The 13,235-nt window shown below is 39.7% G+C and overlaps 1 protein-coding gene across 24 annotated transcripts in view; it reads left to right on the top strand.

The window, feature by feature from the left end:
- ST8SIA1 (ST8 alpha-N-acetyl-neuraminide alpha-2,8-sialyltransferase 1) overlaps nt 1-13,235 on the top strand; it is a 150,945-nt gene that overhangs the window by 74,963 nt on the left and 62,747 nt on the right. For 23 of the 24 annotated variants that reach the window (XR_006204724.1, XR_006204723.1, XR_006204725.1 and 20 more), the window contains 2 exons: nt 618-687; nt 10,437-10,546. Coding sequence is in view for 21 of the 24 variants with exons in the window: in XM_042946015.1 (XP_042801949.1) it covers nt 618-687; nt 10,437-10,546 (180 nt within the window). In the remaining 3 variants the exon portion in view is untranslated. The remainder of the gene's footprint in view (nt 1-617; nt 688-10,436; nt 10,547-13,235) is intronic. The other variant, XM_042946016.1, reaches the window with a different exon arrangement.

The following is a 13,235-nucleotide window of genomic DNA, read 5'->3' as shown; positions in this document are numbered from 1 at the left end:
TTTAAAAATACTAGCTTGTTGCTTAGATAAATTCTTGAAATTAAAGCTATTTAATTGACCATTAGTTTGCTTAATGTGGTTCAATCTGTTACTCAATTCTCATAATTCTGGGTACTGCACAGCCTCCTCTTGTTCAGAGCTTAGGCTGTGTCTAGCAGAGCTCCACTATGGACAGAATTGTCAACCTTAAAAATAAAGTAGCCAGTTATTTTATCAACAAAATGAGTCTATTTGGGAACAGCAGAGCAACTGCAGTTTGGGACATGCAAACTTTAATGAACTATAGACAGGTCTGGAGAACAAAGAGGGTTTTGCTTTTAGAGAGATAAGGGAGGAGTTGAGGGGGGGGGTGGTTTTGAATGAGAGTTCATTGGAGGAAAAGGAGAGTGTTCACGGTTGTGGTGACTTCTCATTGGCTAAGATGTGGCAGTTCTCATTGGCTGGGCTGTTGCTGGGCTAGAACAAAATCTTCTTCCTCCTGCTGGGGTAGTAACATAAGCTTCCTCCTGCCAAGATATGTAAAGTAAGCTGCAATTAGTGGTACATGCTTGAGAGCTCTTTCTTCAGGACTTCTGGACTCTGTTTTGAATGAGGTTTTCCTTTACTTATTTTCACAGAATCCAAGTGGGTCCACTATGGGCTTTTAAACTTTTTGGCCCCCTGGTGCTCCCAAGAAGCAGATTTAAGGTTAGTTAGTTATTATAACTTGGATGTAGGGACATTATAGCCTGCCCCCAATATCTGATCTTGCCCTACAGTGGTTCTATGGAACAGTTTTTATTCTTTGATTTTTAATTTGTATCTATGCAGGATGCTAATTTTTTACATTGTAGACATGACTCAAAGATAGCCTCTCTCAAAGACCATTGTAACAATTTGTATCAGAGGTGTTCTTGCCAAAATGTTGCATATTCCTGTAAAAATAGTTACTGCAGCATTGTTTAATCCAGTTCTCTATCTACTAAGTGCTTTACATTTTTCTTTTTCTCTGAGTACCTCCTACCTCATCCCCTCCCAGCAAGACAAGCTCAGACTCTAACATGGTTAGTGATTGATGGTGATTAACTCAGTTCCTCATAGAGATAGTGTAATTATCATTCAAGACATCTAGTGGGATATAAGATGAGTAGGCACAGAGTGTCCTCATGTTAGTGATTAAAGTCACTGGCCCTTATTGCTTTGTTGTCTTGTGTGGATTGCACATGAAGAGGAAGAAGTGAGGCATCTGGCTTTGGAAATGGCTCTGGTAAATATTGCTTCATTCACTTAATTATAAAAACCATTCTGGGATGCTCTAGAGCTATTTACATAAGGCACAAAAAACATGGTTTAAATTCTTCAGATCTTAACAGCATTCTTCCAGAAGTCATATTGTAAGCCAGGAATAATTTAGCAGGTGGCATTTGTAATTTGTTTCTGAAAAAGTCTTTGAGCCTGTAACAAATCTTTTCACCTTCATTCATGCCATAAAACATTAAAGACCTAATTTTTGCCCTTTTTTTCTTTCAACTTTCCTAAGATTATCTAATAGGCCAGAAATCTGAACTACTTTTCTTTTTTTTTAATTTAACTTTATTTTTTATTTTTTTTAAAATTTACATCCAAATTAGTATATAGTGAAGCAATGATTTCAGTAGATTCCTTAATGCCCCTTACCCATTTAGCCCATCCCCCCTCTCACAACCCCTCCAGTAACCCTCAGTTTGTTCTCCATATTTATGAGTCTCTTTCATTTTGTCCCCCTCCCTGTTTTTATATTATTTTTGTTTCCCTTCCCTTATGTTCATCTGTTTTGTCTCTTAAAGTCCTCATATGAGTGAAGTCATGATTTTTGTCTTTCTCTGAATGACTAATTTCATTTAGCATAATATCCTCCAGTTCCATCCACGTGGTTGCAAATGGCAAGATTTCATTCTTTTTGTTTGCTGAGTAATACTCCATTGTATATATATACCACTTCTTCTTTTTTAAAAAAAATTTTTTTTTAAGGTTTTTATTTTTGAGACAGAGAGAGACAGAGCATGAACGGGGGAGGGGCAGAGAGAGAGGGAGACACAGAATCGGAAACAGGCTCCAGGCTCTGAGCCATCAGCCCAGAGCCCGATGCAGGGCTCGAACTCACAGACTGCGAGATCGTGACCTGAGCTGAAGTCGGACGCTTAACCGACTGAGCCACCTAGGCGCCCCCCACTTCTTCTTTATCCATTCATCTATCAATGGACATTTGGGCTCTTTCCATACTTTGGCTATTGTTGATGGTGCTGCTATAAACATGGGGGTGCATGTGTCCCTTCGAAACAGCACACCTGTATCCCATGGATAAATGCCTAGTAGTGCAATTGCTAGGTCATAGAGTAGTTCTATTTTTCATTTTTTAAGGAAACTCCATACTGTTTTCCAGAGTGACTACACCAGCTTGCATTCCCACCAGCAATGCAAAAGAGATCCTCTTTCTCCACATCCTCGCCAACATCTGTTGTTGCTGAGTTGTTAATGTTAGCCATTCTTACAAGTGTAAGGTGGTATCTCTTTGTGGTTTTGATTTGTATTTCCCTGATGATGAGTGATGTTGAGCATTTTTTCATGTGTCGGTTGGCCATCTGGATGTCTTCTTTAGAGAAGTGTCTATTCATGTATTTTGCCCATTTCTTCACTGGATTATTTGTTTTTTGGATGTTGAGTTTGGTAAGTTCTTTGTAGATTTTGGATACTAACCCTTTATCTGATATGTCATTTGCAAATATCTTCTCCCATTCTGTTGGTTGCCTTTTAGTTTTTCTGATTGTTTCCTTCGCTGTGCAGAAGCTTTTTATTTTGATGAGGTCCCAGTAGTTCATTTTTGCTTTTGTTTCCCTTGCCTCCAGAGACGTGTTGAGTAAGAAGTTGCTGTGGCCAAGGTCAAAGAGGTTTTTGCCTGCTTTCTCCTCGAGGATATTGATGGCTTCCTGTCTTACATTGAGGTCTTTCATCCACTTTGAGTTTATTTTTGTGTATGGTGTAAGAAAGTGGTCCAGGTTCATTCTTCTGCATGTCGCTGTCCAGTTTTCCCAGCACCACTTGCTGAAGAGACTGTCTTTATTCCATTGGGTATTCTTTCCTGCTTTGTCAAAGATTAGTTGCCATACGTTTGTGGGTCCATTTTTGAGTTCTTTATTCTATTCTATTGATCTGAGTGTCTGTTCTTGTGCCAGTACCATACTGTATGATGATTATAGCTTTGTAGTACAGCTTGAAGTCTGGGATTGTGATGCCTCCTGCTTTGGTTTTCTTTTTCAAGATTGCTTTTGCTATTCAGGGTCTTTTCTGGTTCCATACAAATTTTAAGATTATTTGTTCTAGCTCTGTGAAGAATGCTGGTGTTACTTTGATAAGGATCACATTGAATATGTAGATTGCTTTGGGTAGTATCGACATTTTAATGATATTTGTTCTTCCTATCCAGGAGCATGGAATGTTTTTCCATTTCTTTGTGTCTTCTTCAATTTCTTTCATAAGCTTTCTATAGTTTTCAGCATATAGATTTTTCACATCTTTGGTTAGATTTATTCCTAGGTATTTTATGGTTTTTGGTGCAACTGTAAATGGGATCAATTCCTTGATTTCTCGATTCCTTCATTGTTGGTGTATAGGAATGCAACCAATTTCTGTGTGTTGATTTTATATCCTGCAACTTTGCTGAATTCATGAATCAGTTCTAGCACTTTTTTGGTGGAATCTTTTGGGTTTTCCATATAGAGTATCATGTCATCTGTGAAGAGTGAAAGTTTGACCTCCTCCTGGCTGATTTGGACACCTTTTATTTCTTCATGTTGTCTGATTGCAGAGGCTAGATTTGAAGTCTCGGTGTCACTTCCTCATAAAGATTTCCTATAGCCTTATAGCACTCTGTGCTTTCCTATCATACTTGTTAAATTCTGTTTTTCCCATTAGCATGTTAGCTCCATGAGTGGGGTATATGTCTGTTTTGCTCACCAGCACATTCTCAGCATTCACAACAGCTTCTGGTTCATAATATTTGTTCAACAAATAGTTAAGTGAAAAGACAAGTTAGACATCATGTCTATTTAAGAAGAGATACAGTGTCTCAGTCAGTTGAGCGTCCGACTCTTGATTTCACTCAGGTCATTATCTTGTGATTCTTGGAATCAAGTTCCATGTTGTGCTCTGTGCTGAGAGTGCAGGTTCCATGTTGTGCTCTGCGCTGAGAGTGCAGAGCTTTCTTGGGATTCTCCTACTCCCTCTCTCTCTCCGCTCCTCCCCCGCTCACGTTTGCTGTCATATACGCTCTCTCTGTCTTTCTAAATAAATAAATAAATAAATTAATTAATTAAACATGTAAAAAAAAAAAGAACAGGCACAGGTAATGTAGGCCATGGGCCATAATAAAGATAAGAGATATCTCAAAAAACAAAATTTGGAATGTCTTTATTAATTGACTCTTAGAAAATTGCAGATCCATGTTCTTGAAGTTTGGAGATTAAATTATATATCCATTATGACATTAAGAACGTTCTACTTTAGGCAAGGTACTGCTGAAATAGATTAGGTGTTCAACAAAAATCTGATTAAATAATCAACATACTAAATGAATTGTTGATTATCTGCTCCATGCTTCGTTGGGATATAAAGTGTTGAGCAAAAAAGATTGCTAACTTGTAACAATTCAGACACAAAAATGTACATTTAAAAGCTCATTGATTGATAGGAGTAGTACATATATTCAAAGGCCAATCAAAAAATATTTTGTTCAAGTCTATGTAACTCTTTGAAATTGAAGGTATTTCATACAAAGATAAACTATATATTATAGTGGTCTAGCAATATAATGGTACATTTTTTCCCCAGAGCATTTAATTTTTTTAGTATACAATAATGTATTAAGGCTATGTATAGGACTTCAGAGTTTCCTGATGATGTTCAATGCCTCACATTATTTTAATTCTCAGAGTCATACTGGGAGAGAAATGGGATTGGTATGACCATGCCTGACTTACAGTGAGGCACTGGGAATTTGAGGGGACAGGCAATCCAGAATCTGAATTCCAGACAGTTAATATAATATAGTCATTAAGAAGATGGCCATTAATTGATGGTACAGTGATAAGCAAAAAGCTTTGGACAAAGATCCCTCAGGTGAATTAGTGGTCCAGCAATATTTTGAACTCATCCATGTAGTTGATCTGCCTAATCCATCCTTTCATTTAGAGTAGTATTTTGTTGTTGTTGTTGTTTGTTTTTTTAATTGATGTACAGTTGACACACAGTGTTACATTAGTTTCAAGGACATAACATAGTGATTCCACAAGTCTAAACATTATGCTATGATCACTGTGAGTCCGTCTACAATGCTATTGCGATCTGTCCCTAATCAACGCTATTACAGTACCATTCACTATATTCCCTATGTTGGATCTTTTATTCCTATGACTTATTCATTCCATAACTGGAAGCCTGTATCTCCCAGTCTTCTTCACCAATTTTGCTTATCCCCCAACCTTCCTTCCCTTTGGCAACCATCACTTTCTTGTCTGTATTTATGGATCTGTTTCTGCTTTTTGTTTGTTGGTTTATGTAGTTTGTTTTGTTTTTTAGATTTCGCATATAAGTGAAATCATATGATATTTGTCTTTCTCCATCTGACTTATTTCATTTAACATACACTTACTAAGTCCATCCATATTGTCACAAATGGCAAGATCTCATTCTTTTTTTATGGCTGAGTAATACTCTGTTGTGTGTGTGTGTATATATATATGTATATATATACACACACACACACACACACACACATATACATACATACATATACATATATACACACACACATATACACACACACATATATATACATATATATATATATATATATATACACACACACACACACACACACACACACACACACACACACACACATACACCATGACTTTTTTATCCATTCATATATTGCTGGAAATGGAGTAGTATTTTTTAAGGTTAGCAGGAAGAGCCGTATACTATATTCTCAGATCCAGTGGACATTTTATGTCAGGGATGCAAGGAGATAACGTTTGAAAAGAAAGGAGGAAATGCCGTAATAAAAAAAATACTTGCCAAAATAGTAATATTCATCTTGAAATGGATGACCAAAAGTTCTTTCTATGTACCGTACTCCAAAAGGAGTACATCGTGTTCACATATCCTTCTGGTAAGCACTGACCATTGCCAAAGTTTAGATATTCTGTACCTAAAATAGCATAATGACATTATTATCTCAGTTAAAAAAAAATTCCACAGTATTTTCTCAATTAAGTTTTTCCTTTCTGTAAAGTTTTGGTGAGCTGTTACTGTTCACTCATGTATTACCAGTGCCCAGAAGAGTATGCACTTAGGCACTTGAGAAATATTTATTGAAATGAAATTGCTGGTGTGAGGGCTAGTAGTTGACCAAATGAAGAAGTAGCAAGCAAATATTAACAGAAACAAATAAACGGCTCCCCCCCCCGTCCCTGGGCTTCTGTTCAAGAGCTTTGAAAATTTTTTTATAGTACATGAATATAACAGTTACATTTTCTAATTGTTAAGATAGAGTCCGATAAAGAACTATTTTCTTGTGTTCCCCCAAACCCATGGAATCTCAGTATTCTGTGGCTTGAACAAATCAGTGAACTGTGCTGGGAGGAGGAAAGGGATGGAAGAAGAAGAAGAGGAAGATGAGTGGGTCACCGAACCAGTAGTTTGATGAGATGCTTCATGTACATCATCTCACCTACTCCCGTGCAATATTATCCCTCTTCTCTGAAGAGGGAACACTGAGGGGTTGGACAGCCTGCCCTACCATCGCACAATCCCACAAACTGGAAGTGAGGAGGTTGGTGGCACCTAACTTTATGCTGTGGCAACTATTGCTGCTGCTTCTGTGCCCACATTCTTAACCGGAAGCCTGGAGTTGCCAGTTGATCTGGTTCAAAAACTCTAACAACAATGAGGGGGGTTTAAGCTGGTTTTTGCAAGGCAAACTAAATATTAGCTGAGCATGAATGAGCTCACACTTTTCAAATAAACTATGTACAAATAGATATGCAAATAAACACGTATAACCCACTGAACTCAGATCAGGCTTTCTATCTACACTGCTGAACCAAATCTATCCTTGTTAAGGTTACCAAGTGACCTCCATGTTGCTAAATCCAGAGGGCAACTTTCAGCTGTCATCTTACTTTATCTATTTGTTAATCTACCTATTTATTATCACAGATCTATTGCAAGATCTATCTTACTTTATCTTACTTTTTTTGTTAATCTACCTATTTATTATCACAGATCTACTGCATTTGCTGCAATTTTTTCCTTTTATTTTTGGACACTTTTTTTTACTTGTCTTCCAAGATACCACACTTTCCCTGTGTTTTTTTCCCTCCCATTTTATTGGCTACTCCTTAGTCTCCTTTACTGATTTCTCTTCAGTCTCCTGACTTCTTGTTGGAATGTCCCAGGATTCAGGTCTTTGACCTTTTCTATCTTCTGTCTACACTTCTTCACCATCTAGTCTCCTACCTTTAGCTACATACTGTATGCTGAGCGCTCCCAGCTGTCTTTGTCCAGGAAAGACCAGTTCCCTGACTGTACTCTCATATTTCAATTGCCTACTTGACACTGCCATTTAAATGCCTAAAGGGGGTGGCGCATGGGTGGCTCAGTCAGTTTAGCATCTGACTCTCCATCTCGGTTCAGGTCATGATCCCACGGTCATGGGATCGAGCCCTACATCCAGCTCTATGGTGACCATGGAGTGTGCTTAAGATTCTCTCTCTCTGTGCTCCTGCCCCCACTTTCAAATTAAAAACAAATTCCTAAAGGGGATTTCATACTTGACATATTTAAAATTGAACTCCAGATCATTCTCCTCAAAACCTGCTCCTTTGTAATCTTCTATACCTCAACAAATGGCAAGTCCTTCTTTACAGCTGTTCTAGCCAAAACCCTTGGCATCATTCTTGATCCCTCTTTTTCTCTTACTTTAATTCTGTTACATCAGCAAATTCTGTCCGCTCTCCCTCCAAAATATCTTCAGAATCTGCTCACTTCTCATCATCCCTACTGCCATCACCCTAGTCCAAGCTACCAGAATCTTTAGTCTACTGTTACAGGAGACTCCTGACTGGTCCCTTTCTTTCTGCTCATGACATCTCATAGTCTGTTCATGCAGAGGCAGAGTGGTTGTTCCAAAATATGGCCTAACATCATTTCTTTGCTTGCCCTGCATTGACTTGATTTTCATCTTAGAATAAAACCTAAAGTCTTTGTCATACCCTTCAAACCCCTACAGAAGTTATTCCCTAACCTCCCCATGAGTTAACTCTCTGATTTCCTTTCCCACTTCTCTGTCCCTTGCTTACTCATCTCCAGACAATGGGGTCTTTGCTCTTCCTTTCGTACCCCAGGAGTGTTCCTTCCTCAAGGTCTACATCAGCGGTTCCCTCCAGATATATCTGTAATGCTCACTACCTCATCTTCAGGGATTTGCTTACATGTCTCCTTTGAGTTCTTCCCCAACCACCCTATTTAAATTGCAGTTCTTCAAAAGCATTTCTTGATTGTCTCATGCCAATGATTTGTTTCTCTCCACAGTCCGTGTCACCATCTGACATACTGTTCATTTTACTCGTTTGACTTCACTTATTATCTGTTTACCCACTAGAATGTAAGCTCCATAGGAACAGAGATTATTACTTATGTCCTGTCACCCAGAATAGTGTCTGGAACATAGTAGGTACTCAGTAAATACTTGTGGAATAAATGAATAGCTGATTTGAGCATAATTGCTTAAATCTGCTCCCAACATATTATAGATCTAACCAATGTATTTCTAATGTTGACTTCAAATGCTCCTCAGGAATGACTGAGAAAAACTGCACATATCATCCTGGAACAATCTGGAAGTGTTAGAGTTCTGGCCTTTGTCTGTCCTTCCTCTCTGTATCCTGCTCTGGGGTTCTGTGGACTGTTCTCTGTTGCAGTCATGTAGGGAGTTCTTAATTGTGTGCTGGCAAATACTTGGACTTTACAGTTTAAGTACTGTATCTTTATGAACTATATTTTCATAGCTCTGGCTGTTCCTTTTACATACTAGAAATAGAGGAAGTAAATTTTTTTCTTGTGCTGCATGAAGTGCCTACCTCAGTTTCACACAGACTCCTGGGATTTTATTTTTCTGGCTTAATTACTTTATGCCTATGTGAAGCCCTTTTATATTCATGTATTTATTCCACTTACTCTCTTGGTATAGTCCATATTATTTGTGTTGAATTCACCCAAAATGGCCTACTTAATATCAGAATAGTTATTTTATGCATCACTTATGTAGATGTGAGGTCTTCCCCCAAAGAACTCCAACCACTAGGCATTGTTTTAGTAAGCAGGAGATCATTTTCCTGGGGCTTCTTCCTGACCCAGCTAAAAGACATTGGATGACGCATTTCACTTTCAGGGGCTATTGCTAGGTTTTGAAAGTCCCTCATACTATAAATAGCATGTCAGGGAACACTCAGGTACACTGAACATTTTCTTTACACTCCACTTCAATGTTTGCAGGAGGAAAGTCACATGCCGTCTGGTTTGCACAATCATTTGCCCCTTAGTGCCTCCCAGGTTCTAGACAGACCCACCCAAAGTGTACATTTTCTCATAAACACAGCATGTGCTTTCAGCATACTTTGTGCCTTTGTTTATACTGCTTTCTCTGCCTGGCAAAATCCTATTCATCCTGTAAGATTCATCTCAAGTGAGAAAGCCTTCCCTGAGTTGGCTTGGCAGAAATTTGCCTTTTTCCTCCTGTGTGGGATTCTCCATAGCATTTAGAGCATACTTCTTCTACAACAATTTCAGCATTACGTTAGGGTCTGTTACATAATTTTTTATGTTCACAGTCTCCCTGCATCCCAGGCTGTGAGTCTGAGGCCTGTGATTTTTTGTATCTTTGTATTTACCCTGGACAGTTAGCATAAGAAGCACTGAGCAACATTTGTGGAGGGAATTGAGGATTGTAGGAATTAATGAAATTGCACTCAGATAGGGGGGTAGAATTCATTTGAGTTTGTTCCCAGTTTAATGCCATTAAAAATAGACCTGGATTTTTCTATTTTCCCTAGGAAACACGATGTACATGGTCAATTTGATACAAAATATGTTATATTTAAAAACACTTCAGGGAATCAAAGTTCTTTTTTCTTCTTTCTTTCTTTCTTTCTTTCTTTCTTTCTTTCTTTCTTTCTTTTAGTTTCAAAGGAACAGGCTAGTGGATTCTTTACAAACTTCTTGGCATCTTTCTTTCCACATGCTCTTTTGCTCTGCCCAGTCTTCAATCAAATTCCTCCAATGGATCTGCTGTAAACAATGATTTTGTGAGCAGTTGTGTGTTCTCTGCAGTGAAAACCCGCCTTGTTTTCTGTTGCTAGGCAACCCCATTCCAGCTGCCCTTGAAGAAATGCGCGGTGGTGGGAAATGGTGGGATTCTGAAGAAGAGTGGCTGTGGCCGTCAAATAGATGAAGCAAATTTTGTCATGCGGTAAGAGAGAGCACCCACAGCGCGGCCTCTGCCTTCTCCCCTTTTCCCCACACCTCCCACAAGCCCTGGGGCCTTTCAAAACTAGTCACTTGTGATTAATCAATTGTAACTGCTCTTTAGCTTCCCTTCAAGTTCATGTACAAGTGAATTTAGGAGAGGGCTGGGGAGCAGGGGAACATGCCCCAAGAAAGTACAAAGCCAAGAAGGGTTCAGAGGTCATGGGGAAACCCAAAAGTAGAAACACTGAGCTTTTGTGTTAGATTATACAGTCAGGTGACAAAAACTTTAAAAATTGATTTAAAAATTGACTGTGAATACACATTTTCATTTATTCATTACACTCTACACCCTTTTCTTCTCTGTTTTTCACAAAAATGTTTGTAAGTAGCCAGTGGGATTTGAAGAGGGATCTGATGATGTGTGTTTGGCTAGGAACACTGAAAGGAAGGAGGGGTCATAACTTTTGTGCAGGGAGGAAGCTTGGTAAAGGGACTGAGTGGTGACATGTCACTTCGAGGGGAAAATAGGAGGCTTCTACAGGGCCATGTAAAAGAATTGCTAAGATGCAGCCAGCCAGGGCTGGAGACCATCAACCTGTAGTGGTGCCAACCTGCACTTGTGGGTGATTTTGACCAGGAGTGAAGACAGCAAGTGATTTTGGGACTGTGTGGCTGAGAGGGAGGAAGAATGGGGAGTGACAACATGGAGGATCCTGGCTAGAGAAAGTGTGAGGTGATACACCTTGAAGTCTGGGCTGGTTAGCAAGTGGGCTTTGAGGAGCATGACCAAGAGACGAAGGGCACCAAACGGGGCCAAAGGACAAGGTCATTCAGAGCCCCAAGGGAGTGGGTGGTGGCAAAGATGAAGGAGAGATGGAATCATAAGAACCGATGTCAAAGAGTGGCCCACTGGAGTATATGATGGCAGAACTCAGTTTGTCTGGGGAATGATAGGACATGTGGCAGAAAAAGAAGACACATGAAACTGCAGAAGTGTAGGAACTTTGAAGCTGTATTGTGGAGATTCTTTCAGGTGGACCCCAAAGCCCAAAGTCTCCCTGAGGTAGGAATAACTATGACCCATGTGCCAGAGGGCTCCAGGGCCAGGAAGGTGGAGGCCTACAGCAACACAGAGGGAAGGAAGAAGCTGAGTAAAGGAAGGGGTACAGTGGCATGGGATTTGGTTTTTGTGTTCATGTTTAAGGGTAAATAAATAATGGTCTAGAAATGGTCAAAGGTGGCTACACTAAACCACCTCTGAGCTCAATGGAATAGGGGAGAGTGAAAGCACTCCTTGTGAGTATTTCAGGGGAAGCCATGTACCTGGGGGAGGGCCAAGCTCCCACTCAGAGAACGAGAGTTGGGCTTCTTAGAAGACTTTTTATCTTTGGTGAAGCCTGTGGCACAGTGGGGAGATTCTTCTATATCTGTCTTTCCTTCATGGATGCGCCCTGCCATAGTTTTTCCAGTGTAGGACTATGTTTTCCTCTCCATTGCAATTATTATTATTATTATTGCAATATATATAAACAATAAGAAAATGTAGAAAATAATAATGTAGTTCTCATAATTCAAGTCAATACAGTATCTATTTATTGAGCTCCTGCTTTGTTTGGGCCTTAGCTGGGTCTAGAAACGGTACGTTAAACAATTCTGCCTTGGGGGCACCGGGGTGGCTCCATTGTGTAAGTATCCAACTCTTGATTTCAGCTCAGGTTGTGATCTCACGGTTTGTGGGTTCCAGCCCCACATTGTGGCATGGAGCCTGCTTGGAATTCTCTCTCTCCCTCTCTCTCTGCCTCTCCCCTACTCTCTCTCTCTCCCTCTCTCTCAAAATAAAGAAATACTCATTAAAAACATTAAAAACAAAACCAAAACTATTCTGTCTTGTATTTAGAACCTAGAGATGTGCTAGGACTCTGATAGGGGTAATTCAGAGACAGAGGGTGAGGGATCAGGAACCTTCTGATAAGTGGTGTGTGGAGTGAGCCCTCTCTCCATTTCACCCTGGGGACAGGAAGAGCCTTTCTGAGGCTTTAATGTGGAAAAGATGCCAAGTGCTGCCACAGTGCAGTGAGATGAGGCTGGAGAGATATTTATGCTATGGGAGTGGCCACTGTTTAGGTTGATGGGAAGAGCAAAGGCCCTGGGGCCAAACTCAGGTACCCACTTCAATGCACTGGCATTAGGGAGAGGCTGAGGAGCCAGAAAAGAACACAGTGGGGAAGAGGAGGACAAGCCTTTGCCACAAACTAGCTCTGTGACCTACCACACGTCATTTATCCTTGCTGGGGCTCAGTTTGCCAGTCTTTATGAGGGAGTTGGAGTGGACAATTCCTCAAGGCTTTCCACTGTGGAAACTGGTTCTATCTGTGATTATATGAATAGCATGTAATTGTAACAGTTTGTGTAGTCTAGTTTATATTTTCAGCTTCCTCTTGAGTATGTTTATTTGCTCTTCCCAAAAACTATGTAAGGAACAAGGAGGAGTGGTTATTATACTCACAGATTCAGGGAATTTAAGTGATTTCAAGAGGCCTTAGTATAATCTGGCAGGAGGCAGTAAAATAAATGTATTTTTATATTATTCCTAAGTGTGTATATGTGTGTGTCACTACATTTAGGAAGATGCATATTTTAAACTTAACGTGTTGAAGACTAGACCTAAGCATTTTAGGAGGTTATCTACA

Source organism: Panthera leo, chromosome B4 (assembly GCF_018350215.1).
Source record: "Panthera leo isolate Ple1 chromosome B4, P.leo_Ple1_pat1.1, whole genome shotgun sequence".
Taxonomy (NCBI): domain Eukaryota; kingdom Metazoa; phylum Chordata; class Mammalia; order Carnivora; family Felidae; genus Panthera; species Panthera leo.
The sequence above is the reverse complement of the archived record's forward strand: the minus strand, read 5'-3'. Positions and strand labels throughout refer to the sequence as shown.